Genomic DNA, 21,902 nt, shown 5'->3' with positions numbered 1-21,902 from the left:
CGATTGCGGCGGAAGCCATGCAAGGTACCAACCAGCACATCGGGAGCAATTTGGGGTTCAGTGTCTTGCCCAAGGACACTTCGACATGTAGACAGGAGGAGCCGGGATTCGAACCGCCGACCCATGGATCATTGGACGACCTGCTCTACCTCCTGAGCCACAGTCGCCCCATTCCAGCCATTACGACGGTATCAAGGCCCCGCCAAAATACATTTTAGTCGACTAAATCAACCGTAGATTTAGTTGACTAAAATCGCATGACATTTAAGTGGACAAAAACTATAGACTAACACAAATAAATTCCAGGTGACTGCAATGTGACTAAAACTAAATGAAAACTATTCAAAAGACTGACTAAAACTAAAATCAAAATGTGCTGCCAAAAACAACACTGCTGCCTGTGCTACAGTTGGGTGCCACCGATATTGTCCCTTATCATTTGACCCATTTAGGCCTGACCTCAAAATTTAAAAAAATCCTTCTAAATCCTCCAGTTTTCTGAAATAAATATTTTCACGATTTTTCAAAAATAGCAGACCTACAAGCTCGTAGCGCGCCACTCGGTGGCGCGCTATGAGCTTGTAGATCTGCTATTTTTCAATAGCTAAATTATAACATAATGTTTAAAACACCAAAAGGGGTTCCCGCCCAAAATGGGTTAAAACTGTCCTTTTGCGCAGATCACGCAAACCTCAGCAAAAAGAAAAGGACAATATCGATGGCCTCCAACTGTACCTTATTTAATGCATTCAGGTGCAATGAATGAACAAGCAGAGGCGACCTCTGGGACCTTGACCAGCTTTTTTAATGTAGACAGAGAGAAGAAAGTAAAGGAACATAATCAAATATAAAACTTGGCAAGAAACACATGGTGTTGTTGGAGGACATCTGCAGGGCAATGGCACCTTTTAACACCCTGAGCGCACAGGACGGAGTTCTCCGCGCCCTATCAATTAGTAAGACGGAGATTGATCAAAAGGACGGAGATTATTGATATCAAAACCGATCGCATCGCTCCACAGGCTGGGAGCGTCTATTGCGCAACACTCGATGTTGTTTTCCGGTGGGACGTCATCGAAAATGTCCCCCCCCCCATTTTAGCCGACGAGATCGAAAATCTTAAAACGTTAATAACTCTTGATCTAAATCATTCCGTCCAATTCTAAGAAATGATTATGTGTTAGACGGTCGCTAGTCGCATTAGAATGAATCATACCTCCCGTTGTTGTCGATCGCCTCGAGAGTGTTTTGGCTATACATCAAGCTACTTCAGCCACATCCGGGATAGCATCCGGTCCGTCGCTAAATGTGCTGCGCTGCTATAAATCGCTGGCCGCTATGATTGAGTGGATTAAATAACCCCCGGCGTTCGGGGTGTTAACAAATGCATGCCCTATTATTTCATACCATACAAGCTCAGGTTGCATCACACGTGAACTTGTACTATTTTCACCTCTTTTTCTGCCTTTATTGATAGGAAACGTGGAGATAGATTTGGGGAGTTTTCAAAATGGGGCAGAGCTCTGCCGCGCTTTGACGTCAAACCCATGACACTTATAAAGACAATAGTAAATACGCTGACAGTTTTACAGCTATAGAGCTCAGTGAGAGTGGAAGACCTGCAGTGATTTACAGTCTTTATACACTGTAGTTTCCCTATTGAATCCCTCTATGACTCGTTCAGATCCTTTGCATCTGTACTGTAATTATGTGGGAGAAACATTTCTCTCTGTCTGTGTGTGTGTGTGTGTGTGTGTGTGTGTGTGTGTGTGTGTGTGTGTGTGTGTGTGTGTGTGTGTGTGTGTGTGTGTGTGTGTGTGTGTGTGTGTGTGTGTGTGTGTGTGTGTGTGTGTGTGTGTGTGTGTGTGTGTGTGTGTGTGTGTGTGTGTGTGTGTGTGTGTGTGTGTGTGTGTGTTCCATGAGTCATGGGAATAGAGATGACCTTCAAGAGCCGCTAATTGCATCTTCACCTCAAAACAGCTCACATTGGCAGGAACACGTCTTCATAACATAAACAGGGACGGCTTAACCCCCACGAGGGTCCCTGGGCCCGTCATTTTTTTTGGGCTCCCCTCCCCCCCAAGCGCGCACAACATTTTCTGGTTCTTTTCGGTTTTTTTATTGTCTTTTTGACCTAAATTGAACAGAATCAACGGCCAATGAAGGCCCCCTGGAGACCTTGTCAGGGCCCCAACCCCGAAGGGCCCCTGATAACCAAGGGCCCAATGGCTAATTTGGCCCTGAACATAACGTCTTATATATTCCACGTTTATTTTCATTGGATAGGACAGGATGTACTTTCATTGGATAGGACAGCATGTACTTTATTTCCAACACCTGGCCCATCTTTTGATTTAGTTGAGGCAAAAAGCAACTTTGGCAAACATACCCATTATTAATTGTATTAGCTGCAGCTGTAAATACCCTGCTGTCATGATCTATTGATTGCAATATCACTTGTGGTCACGGTGAGGTGACAGTATTGGCTACTCTGCTCTCTGAGAGCAATGAAGAAGTATATGAGCAGTGTGCCATCTTTACCGGAAAGAATTGCATGTTATAGTTTTTGTTACATCCTTTTAGGTACATTCTTGAGGTCCTGTTGCCTATAGACCAAGATGGCCGCTCCACAGAGTCCTATTCAGTATTTTAGCCGTGACGTGAGCGCCCCCTCCAGAGATACTTCAGTATTTTAGCCGTGACGTGAGCGCCCCCTCCAGAGATACTTCAGTATTTTAGCCGTGACGTGAGCGCCCCCTCCAGAGATACTTCAGTATTTTAGCCGTGACGTGAGCGCCCCCTCCAGAGATACTTCCGGGTCCTACTTTTGTGTCGCTTTTGTGTCCCCATAGAGTTATACTGTGACGCTCTAAATGTCGGACTAAATCTGAGACGAAAACAACCACGAAAGTCTCATTTTACCGCTTTCCTCGCAACAACATCTAAATATGCCCCTGAAATATTGTACTGAGCAAATGGACGGTTACCACCTTCAATAATAATGATAATAATAGTCTTTATTGTCTCCATCATATATTTTCTTTGTCATGGACACTTGTACAAAACATTAATCATTCTACTCGAGTTGGAAGCATTAAGACCCATTTTAACCCTCAATGGCTTCCTTTCTGAAAAATAACGTCATTGTAAAAAGATTCACGCGTTTAGATATTCTATTTACAATGAGATGCAGACGGGAGCTGGTGCCACTTGGACCCGGACGTAACATAGCACTACAAAATGACGTCGGACTTAAATACTGAATAATAGCTGTGATCTTTGGCCGCAATTTTCCCGGAATTGAGCCTCAGATCAGTGTTGATTTCGTCGACTAATACCATGACAAAACATGTTCGACGTCGACTACCTTTTTTCACTGACGAAAACTAAATGAAAACTAAGCTATGATGACTAAAACTAAGACTAAATAAATGGACAATTTTGTCAACAAAATTCTATAGAGAAAAAATGCATTTAGTCGACTGAAACTAGACTAGACTAGACTAGACTAGACAACATTCCAGGTGGCTAAAATGTGACTAAAACTAAGACTAAATAAATGGACAATTTTGTCAACAAAATTCTATAGAGAATAAATAAATGTAGTCGACTGAAACTAGACTAGACTAGACTAGACAACATTCCAGGTGGCTAAAATGTGACTAAAACTAAAATCAAAATTTGCTGTGAAAAACAACACTGGCTCAGATTGAGGTGTTTGAACAGAACGCCGATTAAAATAAATCAACGCTACCTCCCGGTTACAATATTAACACTTCTGATGGCTCTTCGGCCAGCACATTAGCTATAGGCGATTAATATCTTCCGGTTCATTGTCTCCACCAGGCCGAAGGCATGGGGAGAGAGTATGTTTTGCACTCCGTCCGTCCGTCCGTGTGTCCGTCCGTCCGTGTGTTCGTCCGTGTGTCCGTCCGTCTGTGAACAGCTAATCTCTGGCACCGTTGGCTTGATCGCAGCCATACTCTGCACAAACACTCCCTGAATGCCAGAGCTGAACCTCTGCCCCAAAGTTTTCACATTGGCCTGTTATAGCGCCACCAGGAGGCCGCTTTGTGCAAAACAAATGTTTTGACAGTACACCTACAGATTTTGTCCAAACATTACGCAAATTGGTACACAGTCTCTCTAGAGCCATTCAACGAAACGTGTCTTTCACATTTTTCAGACTCCATCCTGATTGGCTAAGATTGGCTTCCAAATTTCGCAGGAGTGCTCCGTTTCAAACAAAATGCTGCAAATCATGAACACATGGTGTGATTTCCGTGAAATTTTGCACGCACATTCCCACTAGGTCGAGGAAGAAATGCCACTTGAATATTTTCAACTCAGCCTCATGGTGGTGCTATAACTGGCCGATTTGTGTTTTTACCTATAACTGCGCCGATCTGTGTAAAACCATGTATGCACACTCCCTAGAGGCCAAGGAAAAACCTTTGCCTGGAATTTTTCACATCTGCTCTTTATAGCGCCACCAGGAGGCCGACATATGTAAAACACATTTTCTAATATTACTCCTTCAGATTTTATCCAAATTTCACGCAAATCGGTACACATGCTCTCCATAGTCATGTGATCATGTGATTTGTTTGATTTCTCATAATTATCCATCCTGATTGGCTACGATTGGCTTCTAAAGTTTTCAGGAGTAGCCCGTTTTGTACCCGTTTTGTACAAATTGCTTCATACATGTTTATATTACTCCTAAACATTTTGCCAAACATCACACACAATCCTATCCTCCTGGTGGAGACCTGTGCCCAGAAGGGCACTTTTTCTAGTTTGGGGGTGAATTTGGGGCTTTTCAAAATAAAACACCCTGTGCATGCGGCTGGCAATTGACGGTGACAATACGACTCCTACCTAAGGAGGTAGAATGGATATAGGCAAAAATATGTATCCAGTCAGACAACTCTTGGATTGAATTTAGCATATTGAGCATAATTCAGCATAATTTGGCATCAGGGCTGTCTCTTTATTCCCTGTATCATGGACATTTTAGTTAAGTTATAAGCCAAATGGAATTACAGGGAATACCCCCATGGGGTATCTAGAAACAGAGCGTACATGGTGGATGCTGGGGAGGCGGTGGGATTTGCAAAACGTCATGAGCAGCAGGTTAGCAGCAAGCAAGGCAGGGATAGCCTGGCTAATAAGCCAGACCGAATCAGCCGTTGGCAAAAAATGTTTTGCCTGCCGGCGGATTACGGTCTGGAGAGGCTCAATTGTACGCCCATTTCCTACACCAGAGAACTGGTGTGGCCAATCGGGACACGGTATGCAATATGGGCGGGCTTTGGTACAGTGACATTCAATGCTTGAGACCTTTGACTGACAGTAGCTCTAACCAATTGCGTCAAAGAGAAAATGTTTGAACCCACCCCCCGGGAAACAAGATCCATACACAGCATCTCCAGACTCAAATACCACACGACAGTGTGATTTGAGTCTGGCTTATTAGCCAGGCTAAGGCAGGGAGGCAGCAGCGACGCACTTCAGCACGGCGGGAGAGAAGCCAGGAATGAGCAGTATAGGCAGAGAAGTTTAAATAGCCGCTCTGATCAGGTAAAGAGTGCATGTGACCAGTCACCTGATCAGGTAATAGTAGCGTTCTCTAGAGTCGTCTGCCTGAACCAGCTATGCAGGCTGCGCATCATCATTTGTCCATTTGTTTCCTGTTGGAGTTGGACCCACGCCCATAGTTTGCATAACTGACTGCAACTCGTGGGTAGCTCGCACTAAAAAGAATTTCACCCACTCTCTCTTACACCTGCGAACCTGTGAATGTAATGTGACAATAAAGTCAGCCCATCTGACTGACTGTGCAGAATGCTCCATATCCATCCATTTACAGGAGCTGTCCCTGTGCACCCTCCAGTCCAGAGGTTCAGTCAGTGTTCTAGTCTTAATGAATATACCCATGCTGGGCCTCAATTGCTTTTTACACTAACGGCACCAAACAGATGTTCCTGAGAAGCTGTGGCTGTGTTAACCTTTACAGGAAATATATTTCGCTGTAAATGTTTTATTGTAGGCCAGGGTCCCCCAATTAATTTTCCTCAAGTGCCATATTTTGACTAGGGAACCAGGCTGGGGGCCGAGTCCGCACGCGCGAAAAATTGGGTTTTTTATTTTTTCATTAATTAATTAAAAATTGTTCTCAACCAGTGGTCCGGGGACCACCAGTGGTCCTTGAGGGGGTGCCCAGTTTGACATGCATAGGCTACTGACCCCCATTTAATGCCATTTATATCTGGGACACCCCTCCCTTTTTTCTTTTTTTTTTTGAAATTCTTCCAGGGGCCACAAGGGGGCGCTCCGCGGGCCGCAAATGGCCCGCGGGGCAGCCTATTGGGGAACCCTGCTGTAGGCTATGCAAAATAATGTTCAGCTCAGTGGTATTCAAATGGCGGGCCAAATGTGGCCCACGGAGCGCGCCCTTGTGGGGACAGTTTGTTTATTTTTTACCACAATTCTTATATAAGAGACGATTTTAAGATGACCCAATAATGTTGTTCTCCATAGAGAAAAACGTCCGCGAACCCCTTGGAACCAGGGAATGAGCGAGTGACGCCAGGACTTTGGCACTCTATATGTACTATAGCCTACAATGCAATACCCCTTTCTGCCTGTTGCGGCCTTTTACAGCAGTGTCCCCGCAATTCTCATCATGCGTTGTGTGAGCAAGTGTTGGTCTGTTGGGGTCTATATGCGGTCTATTGCAGTGATTACATCAACCCCAGGGGTGGATCTATAGCAGACTCTAGAATCCAGACTGTAATTAAATAGAAAATAGCTCATATAATGATGTCATGAACACAAATTGTCCCTTATTGAGGCAAGCTAGCTGCAAGACAAGCTTGTTCTGAAGAGTACACAAGAGAACAGTGGTGGAAAAAACGACTGTTTTACTTAAGTAAAAGTAATCAATTCTGCAACGTATAATACTGCAGAATACGTCTGGAATTCAAATATTACTTGAGTAAAAAGTACAAAAGTATTAATGGATTGCATTTTTATAGCACTTTTCTATGCATGTGCTTACTCAAAGCGCTTTACAATGGTTCATTCAGTCATACATTGGGAGGTGAAGCGGCGAACAGTCAACGCCAGGGCGTCCTCTCTTCCCACATTCACACACAACTAACCTCGCCTCACCAGGCTTTCCACCTCGGAGGAAAACCTGGTCTCTGTTACAAAAGTGCCGTGTGAACCGGTCTGGAGCGGATGATATCGCTACGTCATGTTGTAGTATTGTTTTGTAGTCATGAGGATGATATCGCTACGTCATGTTGTAGTATTGTTTTGTAGTCAACAGGCAGGAACAATCAATCGGAACTTCCTTTTCCCTCAAACCGGAAGAATAACAATAAAAGCTCTCGTAGCCTGCTGCTTTTATTGAGAAAAATCGGTTTGAGGGAAAAGGAAGTTCCGGATGATTGTTGACTACAAAACAATACTACAGCATGACATAGTAATATCATCCGCTCCCGATCGGATCATAAACCCGAAATGGAATGCTGCCCCAGGTTAGGTGGCAACAGGAATGGTATCGAAGTGTACTTAAAGTACCACAAGTAAAGCCAGCATGCAGAATGTCCCATTTCACGTTTTCAAATGTTTAAACATCTTTGGAAAATAGCATATCTACAAGCTCGCAATGTGTCGCTTGTAGATCGGCTATTTTCAAATGAAATGTATATTGGGCTGGTGTTAATGTGGTTTATGTATGTTTTGAAATAATAATCTAAATCCACAAAGTAACTAGTAACTCAAGTTTTCAAATAAATGTAGTGGAGTAAAAGTACAATAATTGCCTCTGAGATGTAGTGGATGTAAATCTTGTACGCTCTCGGGAGGAACGACATCTGGTGCCTTTTTGTGTGACTCACAGGTTGTGTGAGTGTCCAGCTCCCATTTCGTAGCGTGTACTAGCGACTTGTATTTGTAGACAGGCTCTGGATCATTGGACTGGTCCCTTCTCTCAGTAGCGGATTGAATTCCCTTAGGCCTCACTCAGACCTTTACTGCATTGCTGTATGCTTGTTGGATGAATGTTGTGTAGTGTCATGGCCGCCCCAATGCATTTCCAATGGGAGTCACATGGTTTGAGTTGTATGAGGGGGAGGGGCGCAGTCGAAACACAGCCGAAAGCCATACAACAGCTTGTAGTCCAAAATGTGGACTACAAACCATGTGACTTCCATTGGAAATGCATTGGGGCGGCCATGACACTACACAACATTCATCCAAGCATACAGCAATGCAGTAAAGGTCTGAGTGAGGCCTAAGGGTGCACTCACACGGTTAATGCAATGCTCTGTGCTCGTTGCATTTTGTGTTGTGTCATGGCCGCCCAATGCATTTCCAATGGAGGTCACATGGTTTGACACAACATAGGGGGAGGGGTCTGTTGTATGGCTTTTAGCTGTGTTTCGACTGCGCCCCTCCCCCTCACACAACACAATGTTGTGTCAAACCATGTGACCTCCATTGGAAATGCATTGTCCGGCCATGACACAACACAGCATTGATCCAACGAGCACAGAGAATTGCATTAAAGGTGTGAGTGCACCCTTAGAGTGGCCTCCTCTCTCCTCGCCTCCAGAGTGGGGAAGGAGTTAGTTGGTGTCCCAATGATGCGGCAGCACCTTCTCTGCAGACATTCCAGTTCCTGGGTCAAGTGTTTTGGGAGGCCAGCCCATGAGACAGGTGAAGCATATGTATCTATCAATAAAGGCAGAAAAGCCAAAAAACAAATCTTAAAAAAAAAAAAAAAAGTACAAATACCTCACAATTGTACTTTAAGGTATACAGTACTTGTAAATGTAATTAGTTATTTTCCACCACTGCAGAAAACACGTTGCCAGTTACAATGCAATGTTTCAGCACATCTACATCCATTGGAGAATGAATGATTCAGCACCATTGTATGGATTCAGCATTAAAGGCGGGTCTGAATAGCACACGTGCATAAATCATGTCTGTTCAATACGTCTTTTTCTCCCCCTAAAAAGCATAAATAAAGGAGCTTTACAACATGGTCTTTCAGGAGAGGTGAACAGAATATATATTGGCTACTGTAAACCCACCTCTTCAGACTCCACCTTGCACTAGCCTCGAGTCGACGACATTGTACAGTTGGGTGCCACCGATATTGTCCCTTATCATTTGACCCATTTAGGCCTGACCTCAACATTTTAAAAAATCCTTCTAAATCCTCCAGTTTTCTGAAATAAATATTTTCACGATTTTTCAAAAATAGCAGACCTACAAGCTCGTAGCGCGCCACTCGGTGGCGCGCTATGAGCTTGTAGATCTGCTATTTTTCAATAGCTAAATTATAACATAATGCTTAAAAAACCAAAAGGGGTTCCCGCCCAAAATGGGTTAACTGTCCTTTTGCGCAGATCACGCAAACCTCAGCAAAAAGAAAAGGACAATATCGATGGCCTCCAACTGTAGGCGTATGCAAAGGCTAAATTATGTCATTTTAGATAGCATTTTATCAAAGGTTCAAGGTTCAAGGTTGTCTTTATTTGTCTCCCTTGGGAGAAATCTGTCTTGGAGACAGAGTCACGGCTGCATACTAATAACAGACACGTTCACATACGAAAAGGAAAAACACCATGAAACACCCAACATACACAAAACAGAGATATTGCACACATTCCCTTGATAAAGTGCAACTAGTCAATAAAGTGCTTTCAGTCAGTAAAGTGCATTCGGCAAAAGAGTGTATCTATAGTCACGTGTATACTTAGTTTCATTGTACAGATGTTTTACTGTTAGACGGATGTTAGGTTCTTGCTTATGATCCTTGATGACACGTACGTGTCATCTCGTTTTGCATCACTTAATACACCCCCCATTGACCCAAGGTTAATTAAATAACGCTAGGAAGCGAAGACCGTACGGTGGACTCCATGTTGCTCCCTGGAAGGAAAGAAACATGCGCAATTGAGACCAAGGAAGCTGAACGCGGAAGTGTTCGCCGCATATAGCCCATTGCGGCGGTGGCTCAGGGCGGGGTAGAGTGGCCGGATGGTAACCGCAAGGTGGCCAGTTCGAACCCGGGCTCCCCCAGAGTCAGTGTCTAAGTGTCCTTGAGCAAGACGCTGAACCCCTAATTGCTCCTGATGTGCTGGTTGGTGCCTTGCATGGTTTCTCCGCTGCCATCGGTGTATGAATGTGTGTGAATGGGTGAATGTAAATGCGCTGTAAATCTCTGTAAAGCGCCTTGGATAAAGGCGCTATATATAAATGCACCATGTTACCATGTTTCTTTCCTTCCAGGGAGCAACATGGAGTCCACCGTACGGTCTTCACTTCCTAACCTTATTTAATTAACCTGGCATTGACCCCAGTCCAGTGGAAGTGTTTTGTGAGGCTCAGATTGTTTGGCATTCAGCCTGTACGTACAGCACAGTTTCCTGTCCTGACCTGAACCTGGATTCAGTTATTGCATGGCTGGGCAACTGGCGGCCCGGGGGCCACATGCGGCCCCCACCTTCACTTAATGTGGCCCTCAGGTTAATGTCAGAATACTGATATAATATTGGTTTCAGCTGTTACAATTCCACAACATGCGAACATGACCGCTTTAATTACTTCAGTCTAAATTAGTAGCTCATTGCGCAACACAAGTATAATTAAAGGCATTTGAAATTACATAAAAATGTTAATTTTCAGGGTTCCAATTCAAAAATAGCAAAAATTCAAGATTTAAATTCGAATATAGCAACTGCGACGCGTTTTGAGCTTGTAGATCGGCTATTTTTGCTACGGCAGTAATATATGGCCCTAGGGAGTGAGTGTGGAAATATAGTGGCCCTTTCCATCGTCAAAGTTGCCCACCCCTGAGTTATTGCTTGTCTAAAGGCGAGATTTACTTATAAAACACTAGATAGGCAGGGCACAAGTAAATTACAAGTAAGACGCGCGAACGCGGGAAGCGAACGCAGCTCGTAAATTGCAATAACAATTACAATAAATTACGTACTTTTTTTAAGGTTTTTTTAAGTGTGTGTGTGTGTGTGTGTGTGTGTGTGTGTGTGTGTGTGTGTGGGTTTTTTTAAGTGTGTGTGTGTGTGTGTGTGTGTGTGTGTGTGTGTGTGTGTGTGTGTGTGTGTGTGTGTGTGTGTGTGTGTGTGTGTGTGTGTGTGTGTGTGTGTGTGTGTGTGTGTGTGTGTGTGTGTGTGTGTGTGTGTGTGTGTGTGTGTGTGTGTTACAGTTGCGCCCTCTGGCGGCGGGCGGGTGGTGTTACAGCGTGACACACAGACAGACAGACATGTTCTGCTAGGTCTCATAGTTAGTGCTCACTGCGTTCGCAACCAAGACTTTCACGGGGAAGCTTTGAAAAGGCATACAAAAAAATATATTTTTTTTTTTGGTGCAGTAGTTCTGACCCTGCTGAAGCAGCACAAGTGCTGATAGGCCCTTTTCAAAACCACGGTCAAGTAAGATAAAGGATGAAAAAAGAAAGGCAGACTTAAACTAGTGGGGCAGGCAAACCAAGGATGGAAAAAGGGGACATTAACCCATTTTGGGCGGGAACCCTTTTTGGTGTTTTAAGCATTATGTTATTCTTTAGCTATTTAAAAATAGCAGATCTACAAGCTCATAGCGCGCCACCGAGTGGCGCTCTACGAGCTTGTAGGTCTGCTATTTTTGAAAAATCTTGAAAATGTGGCCCAAATGTTTGAATATATTCATTCAGAGCGAACGTTTTTAACTCAAATCTTTGCTTCTGGGGGGGTCCCTGGAACAACATATTTTCAGATGGGGGTCGGCAGCCAATTACATATTTTTGGGGGTCCTTGACATGAAAATGTTTGAGTACCACTGACATAGAAACATGGATGGATTTGGAAGACATTTGTAGAATCATTCCCAGGTCTAAAATGGATTAATACACAGTTTGACATTCAGTGACGTGATGTTGGATGGATGCCCATGCAGCCACACAATCAAACCCACACGCATGACAACAAACTACAAGTGTGCAAGCAATGTGTGTGTGGCCTGTCGTCGGTACGGTATCAAAGCAGACATGCTGGTATGCAACGCAAGCGGCAAACAAACAATGCTATTTTTGGCTCGACTGCAACAATGAGGCCAGCTAGCCCCCATCCACGCATACAAATGACTTTGATTGAATGTTAGGTACAATCTACATCAGTGGTTGTTGTGATAAATGGACCCTCGGTCTGGCTCGGACCGGCAGGTAGTGTGTGTAGGCTGGGTGGTGTGTGACGATCCAGTTGAAGTACTCCTGACTGGTACAGCGACGGGCCCGGGAGAACCAATGATGAGACACAGAGGCAGTATCACACCATAGATTCACAAAGTTTATTAGACAGACAGGGAATATATATAGTGCTGGATCATAGAAACAGGCAGTAAGATATGTTGATGTGCGACATAAGAACGTGGCATGATGATGTGCAAGGTTGACCTCACGATGTACAGGGCTAGCCTTACCGTCGGCATACCAGGCGGACCTTATGGGTGGACCTTATGGGTGGACCTTATGGGTGGACCTTATGGGTGCCACCTAACAGAATGTCTCACATACCAAGACAGTACAATGCAGACAGAGAAACATCTCGCTATCAAGCTCAATGCAAGCTGCACTGTGACTCATGAAGTACACTGTATCTCAAGTTCAGTACACAGACTTGCTTAGCTGTATCTGACATGAATCATAACGGTGGTGATCCCAAACTATTTCATGTCAAGGACCCCCAAAGTGACATTAATTAGCCCGCGGACCCCCCGTTTCAAAAGATATGCCAGTGGACCCCAATGGAGAAGATTTGTACGGCTCTAGCGGTGATTTTCACCGATTTTCATTTCAAGGACCCCCAGGTTTGACTTGAATTAGGCTACAGACTCCCATTTAATGGCGTTTATATCTCTGGGACCCCCCATTGTAAAATCACAGTTAATTTAACTCTGAGAGTGTACAAATGAACTCTCTGAGTTACGGATCCATAAGGGTCCATTTTGTTCCTAAATGTATCATTCAGCTGGGGTCTCAAGGACCCCTGGGGGTCCCCGGACCGCACTTTGGGAACCACTGATCTACATCATTGGCCTAATACAACAAACTTGACAATAAGCCTATCTCACAGAATTTCCCCGCCCCCCCTAAATACGCCCCCTTTCGGGGTTAGTGGTGATAGCGTGACGTCACTCCATAGACGCTACATGTTAACAGAGGTAATTTAAGAAGTCTACAACTTTTGTTTTCTCAAGGTAAGGTTTGTTCTATCTGCTCGACCTGATTTACCATCTTGTTTGCTTCATAATAATATTGGTCTGTCACATTTTTACATTAGAAAATGTACTTAGATTCTCCAGAGAAAAAAACGTGTAAATGCCCATGTTAAAGTCACCACTATTTACCGGAAGTGGGCGTGAAAAACGGGCTGTGAGATAGGCCTATTGCAGAACAATCATCCCTCCAGACATATGGCAGTATTATGCGTGTCTTAAGTACCAGGTCTTATTACTTAACTTAAGACCTGGAGGCGTGATCAATGCCATTTGGCTATTCTGAGTGGCCAAACAGCATTGACCACGCCTCCAGGTCTTAAGTTAAGTAATAAGACCTGGTACTTAAGACACGCATAATACTGCCCATGGTGTTAAATGGTGGTTACATGGTGTTAAAGTTACACCATTGGTTGTGTGGCAGTTCACCCTGCCACTGATGCTGTATTTAACACACTTTCAATAACTTTCCTGTGTTATTTTGCCCATAATTAACCTACGTATAACAGGAATGATTTCACACAAACGTGGCTAAAGTTTGAAGTATTCTCTGTTTGCAGTATGTCGCAGAGAATGACATTTGTTTGCATTTATATGTATGGTTTGATTGACGATTGATTGTTAGCTCCAGAGTAAGGAGCTTACCAACTCTGGGTTTGTGCATAGGGAACCTACCGACATTGGTTTTGTGTAAAGTGGGACATTGAGTACTCTAATTATCATGTTTATATTATTATGTGGATAATTGGTTGAGTAATATGTGGCACTTTAAAATGTGTATTATGAATTGTGATGTCTCTGGACATTGAGAATTAATTGGATAAATTGTGGACTCAATTCAGGTTTGGTATGGTCCAGTGGGAGGGGCTTAGGCCTATACAAGTAGGGAGACCTTAGAGTATATATGAATAGAGACGGCACCCGGACGAAACCCTGAGGCGAAATGGACATAGTGGCCAATTCTGGTCCGTTGACTATCATTGCGCACGTTCATGATGACACGTGAACACTGTTTCATACGTGAACGCGTGCAATGATTGCGTTCACGATTGCGTTCACGATTTGGCCCAATTCTTCCCAGAATGCACTCTGTTCCTAACCGGAAGGAGTAGTGAAATCGCCTCATGCGCTTTTGAGCAACTTAATGCAAGTGGATGGGAGGAGAAATCCGGTGCCGTCTCTATTCATATATGATATATACTCTAAGAGGGAGACCTGCCAGTCAGTTAAGGATCCTGGGGAAGATCTGGACAGTGTGCTGAGGGAAGATTTCACAGAGATTCAGGGTCTGGGTTAAGGAATGGATGATGGGATGGGATCACAATGGGTGGACTTTGTTACACTTTTATTTAGTTTGTTGTGGTAGATATGGAAGATAGTAAGATTATGTTTGATCTATAATTTGGATCAAGCATAATGCACCAAAAGAAGAAGTCAGTTAAGGTAGGACTGTGGAGGTGAGAAGACCAAAGGGCCAAGCTGACCAGTTAGTGTTGTAAATACTTTTGTTCCATTTCATTTTGACCACTGGTCGTTTGTCTAAAAAGGCGAATAAAAATAACCACTTCATCTCTCTGCATCAAGGACTCTCTGGCCATTTCTCCAGTATATTTCTCTACGTTTTGCTATTTTTCAACCGGTGCATTTCGGCAAACACTACCCACACTAGGTCAGAGTGTGACGGCCGGGTTGTCCGGTTGGCCTTGCAGTGCACTCATTTTGTTCACCGTCTCTATCGAAACGAAGCATAAATGCCAAAGAAGAATATTATATGTTGATGCACGATGCAGTGAGTCATAAGTGCGTTGTCTGATTTCCTCCCTGAGTTATTCGTCATTGTGTGCCAGTAGTGTCACACACTTAAAATAGCACATCTTCAAGAGCTAATAATGTGCTGCGGTGCAGGCAGCGTGATGCGTTGTACAGTTGGGTGCCACCGATATTATCCCTTATCATTTGACCCATTTAGGCCTGACCTCAAAATTTAAAAGAAATCCTTCTAAATCCTCCAGTTTTCTGAAATAAATATTTTCACGATTTTTCAAAAATAGCAGACCTACAAGCTCGTAGCGCGCCACTCGGTGGCGCGCTATGAGCTTGTAGATCTGCTATTTTTCAATAGCTAAATTATAACATAATGTTTAAAACACCAAAAGGGGTTTTGCGCAGATCACGCAAACCTCAGCAAAAAGAAAAGGACAATATTGATGGCCTCCAACTGTAAGTACGACTTTAACATCTCTTTACTGCTTCTAGCTAATGAAACATTTGCCCAGTGGACACAATGTATGGCATTATGGGCCACATATGACATGATGTGAAAGAGCGCGCACACACACACACACGGATGGACGGACGGACTGTGATTCATCCACAGAAGTATAAGGTAGCCTTGGATCAAGACGGTCATCGGTCATAAAATATGACAGTCTTGTATCAAGGCTGAAGTCTAAGGCCTGACTCACACCTTCGCAACAGATTGATGTATAGCTGATGCATGAGACTTATAGAGCACCGAAGTCCTGACGTCACTGCCCTCTACTATCAGTAGAGGGCGTCAGTCCCTAGGTTCGTGTATTTTTTTATAAGCATTGTAATCTCCATAGGGGGATTTTAGATCGCCTCATAGAAGAACTGTGTTTGAAAAATAAACCGATCACCCCGGCCTTTTCACTCATATGGATATGAAGCATCGACTGAAGGTGGAAATGTACAAATATACCCAAAGAGTAACAAAATAAGCGTTAGAAACGAGCCAAACAACCCAGAGACTACATTTCCGGGTAGGCTGCATCTGCCCGCAGCCCGTCGCACAACAGAAACTGAACGTTATTAGGTTTATTTTAATTTTTATTTTATTGATATATAATGTATCGTGGTTAGTACGAGTCGAGTCACCACCAGCTGAGCTTACGTCAACGAGGAATCTCAGGAACGCAATATGTTGACAGCTGGGCGTGACGTATATGCTCAGCGACATTGCATTCATATGTAGTTTCAAGGCTTTTGCGGTCACATTTTCTCCAGAAACTGGCTGTATCAAATATGAATGGACATCATTAACGACGCACAGCCACTCCCCTGACAGAAAGGCCGGGGTGGTCGGTTTATTTTTCAAACACAGTTCTTATATGAAGCGACATAAAATCGCCCTATGGAGATTTCAATACAAATAAAAAAATACACGAACCTGTGTGTTGGTGCCCTCTACTGAAAGTGACGTCAGACTTCGGTGCTCTATTGACTGATGCAAGCTCACAATGCATTTCCAATGGGAGTCACATGGTTTGACACACAACATTTGTGTTGTATGAGGGGGAGGGGGGCAGTCGAAACACAGCCGAAAGCCGTACAACACAAATGTTGTGTCAAACCATGTGACTTCCATTGGAAATGCACTGGGGCAAGATGTAAACAAACCCTTTCATACATCTAGCATGCATCAATGTTGTATGCTAGATGCGAAGGTGTGAGTCGGCCCTAAGGTAGACTCAGCATGTTATTGCTTCTCCTCAGTGCCACTGGTGTGTGTGTGTGTGTGTGTGTGTGTGTGTGTGTGTGTGTGTGTGTGTGTGTGTGTGTGTGTGTGTGTGTGTGTGTGTGTGTGTGTGTGTGTGTGTGTGTGTGTGTGTGTGTGTGTGTGTGTGTGTGTGTGTGTGTGTGTGTGTGTGTGTGTGTGTGTGTCATGCCAACTTTAGAGCATACATGCATGGGCATTGGGCAACTGCAGCCTTCACTTAATGCGGCCTGCAGGTTATACTGAATAACCGGAATACTGAGATTTCAGCTGTTACAATTTCAAGCATGCAAGCATATGACATGCTTTAAAAGGTTGTCTTTTTCCATGTATATATATATTTGTATTTAAGTTCATAAAGTTAACAGAACTAAATGCATTCGAGATTCCAATTCAAATAATAGCAAAAAATGATTCAGGATACCAATTAAAAAATAATCTACATGCCACATTTGGCCTACACTTGAACCATTTTGACCTGAGATCAGATTCTAAAAATGTCTGTTTGAAAATGACAGTTTTCTGAAAAAGCTATGTTTCTATGTCAGTCGTTCTTCGATTTTTCAAAAATAGCAGACCTACGAGCTCGTAGCGCGCCACTCGGTGGCGCGCTACGAGCTTGTAGATCTGCTATTTTTCAATAGCTAAAGCATAACATAATGCTAACACCAAAAGGGGTTCCCGCCCAAAATGGGTTAATGTGGCCCTCCGGTTAATATCCGAATATTGATATATGCCTGATTTCAGCTGTTACAATTCCCTGCTTTAATTACTACAGTCTATTAGTAACGGAATGACTACTATTAAAAGTAACCTACAGTATAACTAAATTAATTTGAAATTAAATAAACACACAAATACTTTTCAGGATTCCAATAAAAATAATAATAACAGGATTTCAATTCAAACATATCAAAAATGACGATGCAATGTGGCCCTCTGGAGTGAGTGTGGAACTATAGAGCGTTGCAGTCCCGCCCCCTACCATGGACCAGGAAATTATTCTCCGTTCATTTTCCTCATAGACATTTCAGAAAGTATTTATTTAAAGACGTTTACGCCGCGGACAAAGCCAACTCGAGTCGTGACAAATCATGACAACAAACACAATTTTTTGGGCCGAACAAATAATTAGAAAGAAGAAAAAAACGGCAGGTTACAACACTTTTTGTTGTTTTTCTCCTTTGTAATTATTTGTTTGGTCCAAAATATTGTTTGTGTTGTCATGAGTTGTCACGACTCGAGTTGGCTTTGTCCGCGGCGTAACCGTCTTTAAATAAATACTTTAAGAAATGTCTATGAGGAAAATACATTGGGTTTCATTTCCTGGTCCAGGGTAGGAGGCGGGACTGCGACGCTCTATATAGAGGTATAGTAGTAAATCAGTAACCTGAAGGCGACTCTTCTAAGGCGTAACCTTCTGTCCGGTGGTGGAAACTTTATCAATAAATCAGAGGCAGACCCTTCCTTCACGCAAGACTTTATGAAATAAATATTGACTTCCACACCACATAATATTTCTCTCACACTCTCCTCCTCGCCCTGTCTGTCTCCCTGCAGGTGCTGAAGGGCTGCAAGAGGCTGTCCATGTCGGTGTGCTCCATGGGGGGTATTCCTGGAGGTCACATGGCCAACCATGTCTACAGCTGGGTGGACCCGCGAGGCCGCAGTGTGTCGCCTCCCCCTGACATGGCCGACGGCACCGGGCGCTTCCATGACATGGACGAGAGGACGGTAAGGATGTTTCGTGTTTGCGTGTGCGTGCGTGCGTGCGTGCGTGCGTGCGAGTGCTGGATAGAGATAAAGACAAATGCACACGCGCTTGCGCACACGTACACATTTTATTTAACGTTAAATCAAATAATGATGTAGGCCTACTCAAAAATATACTAATATATATATATATATATATATATATATATATATATATATATATATATATATATACGCACATGTATTATAGTGATTAATATATAAATGCCATATAATCACTATAATACAAGAGAATAGGTACACACAAAAATATGCAGATTAGTGTGCTAGTATCAAAAATAAGAAAATGTATAATCCTACACTAGCAGGGAAGTGACAGTGACGGTTACAAACCGCATATCCTGAATCAAGTTATAAACCAAAAACAAACAAGACAAACGCACATCGACAAAACAACACACAACATGGCATGGTCACCCCTCAAAGCAGAACATAATGACCATAACAGTGGTCACCCCTCAAAGCAGAACATAATGACCATAACAGTGCACACACACATAGTTCCTCAAAGCAGAACATAATGACCATAACAGTGCACACACACATAGTTCCTCAAAGCAGAACATAATGACCATAACAGTGCACCCACACATAGTTCCTCAAAGCAGAACATAATGACCATAACAGTGCACCCACACATAGTTCCTCAAAGCAGAACATAATGACCATAACAGTGCACACACACATAGTTCCTCAAAGCAGAACATAATGACCATAACAGTGCACACACACATAGTTCCTCAAAGCAGAACATAATGACCATAACAGTGCACCCACACATAGTTCCTCAAAGCAGAACATAATGACCATAACAGTGCACTCACACATAGTTCCTCAAAGCAGAACATAATGACCATAACAGTGCACTCACACATAGTCCCTCAAAGCAGAACATAATGACCATAACAGTGCACCCACACATAGTTCCTCAAAGCAGAACATAATGACCATAACAGTGCACACACACATAGTTCCTCAAAGCAGAACATAATGACCATAACAGTGCACACACACATAGTTCCTCAAAGCAGAACATAATGACCATAACAGTGCACCCACACATAGTTCCTCAAAGCAGAACATAATGACCATAACAGTGCACACACACATAGTTCCTCAAAGCAGAACATAATGACCATAACAGTGCACACACACATAGTTCCTCAAAGCAGAACATAATGACCATAACAGTGCACACACACATAGTTCCTCAAAGCAGAACATAATGACCATAACAGTAACAAATAGCTCCTCATAATAAATATACTAAAACAACCAGGTCTGGACTGGGACACCACAACCAGCGCGCAGATAGCAGAAACTCTACCGCCCGCTCCGTCGAGGCACACACTGTTATGTTATGTGATTACATAATTACCTATTTACTAATTATGACAATTAATAGCCAATACCATAGTGTCCGAATTATGACGCAGCGACATTGCTGCTTTAAGAACTAAGTGGTTAAAGTGGACATACTGAGACCCTTTCGGCGTGTAGAGCCATAAACTATTAAGATAAGTACTCAAGTCAGAAGGACTGTAAAACCTTATTAAACCAAGTGAATATTAACTTTATCTATAATGTTAAAATGTTAAACTGTAATTCTATATTAATACCTTTTAAGGATAAATACTTTAGAGGAAAACTACAATACTAAAACAACATAAATGATACAAACCAACAGACAACTACACAACCCTTTTTTTGCTCTCACAAGAATTATGCTGGCAAAAGGATTCAAGATAAGCTGCTGCTGATTGGCCAGGCCGTTTTGTGGCCGGGCATCAAGTCTGCCTGAGAGTTCCCAGATGGGAGCAGGAGGGCGGAACCCAGTGTACTCTCTGCTGCCCCATCTGGCGGAGTCAGGTTATGGCAGAATGGCAGCAGGCCCGAACTGGTCCGCGGGACCTTTCCTGGTGGCCTCCGCCTATTGGTCTGCCTGCTTGTCAAAGAAAAGAAAAAAATTCAATCTGGAACTTATACTTACCACGTTTCCTCAAATGTGGATACTGAGCCTCTCAAGGCTCGATTAAAGTAGCAAGTTTTACGGATGTCATATAGGTCTTACCCGAATTCTGTCATCATCATGGGTGCTGAAAGTCTCTCCAAAAGTCCATGACCTCTCCTAACATACATACTGTATTATGTGAACAAAATTGATCAGTCCAAGGCCGGATTGATCCAAAGTTTGCCCTGGCTTTTCTTTTCTTGGTAATTACATCAAAAGTGAGACAATGTTCCTGCAGTCTACTGTTCCCACGGAATCGATAGCCCACTGACGCTGAACCGCTGCTCTCTCGGCGGCGTTGAATCAACGGTCGAGCAGTGGCGTGTCCAGGAATTACGTTTTGGGCAGGCAAGATCATGTGTTAATTGTCGTCTCCCCGCGCACAATCGTAGCACTAAAGGTTTTCAAAAAGTTATACCTGCCAGACGATGTAGGATACAAAGGCTGAAAGGCATGCATTTACATTCCAATGGGTGATTGAGGGTCGCGCTCTACCGCAACGGCCACTCAGCTGTCCACTAATAGTTCTCAGGTCTTGTTTTTGTCTTCTTTTTTTTCTCATTGTATGGATTTTGGCCAGGCCAGAAATGGATTTGGACAGGCGGACGCCTGCCCTCGCCTTATTGTAGATACGCCTCTGCGGTCAAGTGGCCGTCAGTATTTGACAACAATTTGTAAAGCGGCATGAATTAGCGGCGACTGGAAATCAATGTATTTTCTCTCACGGTGCGTCCAAAATGTCCTGCCCCGCACGTCTGTTCACCTCCTCTGACTACTGAAGAGAAACTGCTGCATAAGCACCAATCAACTCTGTTGATGAGGCGATGCATCCAGAAACCTTGGAAAGCAGATTCACGCCTTGTTATATAAACTGCTGAAATAACAGGGGTGTAAAGTTTATTCTAACGCAAAATGCTTAAGGGCTTCTATTTTCATTTGGTTTGATAAGTGGGAAGACTTCATATGGGTTTTGGGCAGTGTGGTTTAGGTTGTGGGCCAGGGTCTTCATAGTGGGAGCCAACGGGCTCCCACTGTGAAGACCCATACGAGGCATGAATCTCCATCTCTGGAGGTGCCCGTCGATCTGCCCGCATGCCCAGCTCTCTGCTTTATGAAACCAAACTGTGGGAGTGTGATGGATACTCTTCATTAACCACTTTTGGGCGGGAACCCCTTTTGGTGTTTTAAACATTATGTTATAATTTAGCTATTGAAAAATAGCAGATCTACAAGCTCATAGCGTGCCACCGAGTGGCTATTTTAGAAAAATCGTATTATTTCAGAAAACTTGGAGGATTTAGAAGA

General features: G+C 43.4%; 1 protein-coding gene across 2 annotated transcripts in view; it reads left to right on the top strand.

Moving 5' to 3' along the window:
- LOC306934687 (whirlin-like) overlaps window positions 1-21,902 on the top strand; it is a 131,158-nt gene that overhangs the window by 51,481 nt on the left and 57,775 nt on the right. For both annotated transcript variants that reach the window (XM_079517370.1, XM_079517369.1), the window contains exon 3: window positions 18,374-18,547. In XM_079517370.1, coding sequence (XP_079373496.1) covers window positions 18,374-18,547 — 174 coding nt within the window. The remainder of the gene's footprint in view (window positions 1-18,373; window positions 18,548-21,902) is intronic.

Source organism: Electrona antarctica (assembly GCF_951216825.1).
Source record: "Electrona antarctica genome assembly, chromosome: 12".
Taxonomy (NCBI): domain Eukaryota; kingdom Metazoa; phylum Chordata; class Actinopteri; order Myctophiformes; family Myctophidae; genus Electrona; species Electrona antarctica.
This window is presented reverse-complemented; position numbering and strand designations above follow the sequence as displayed.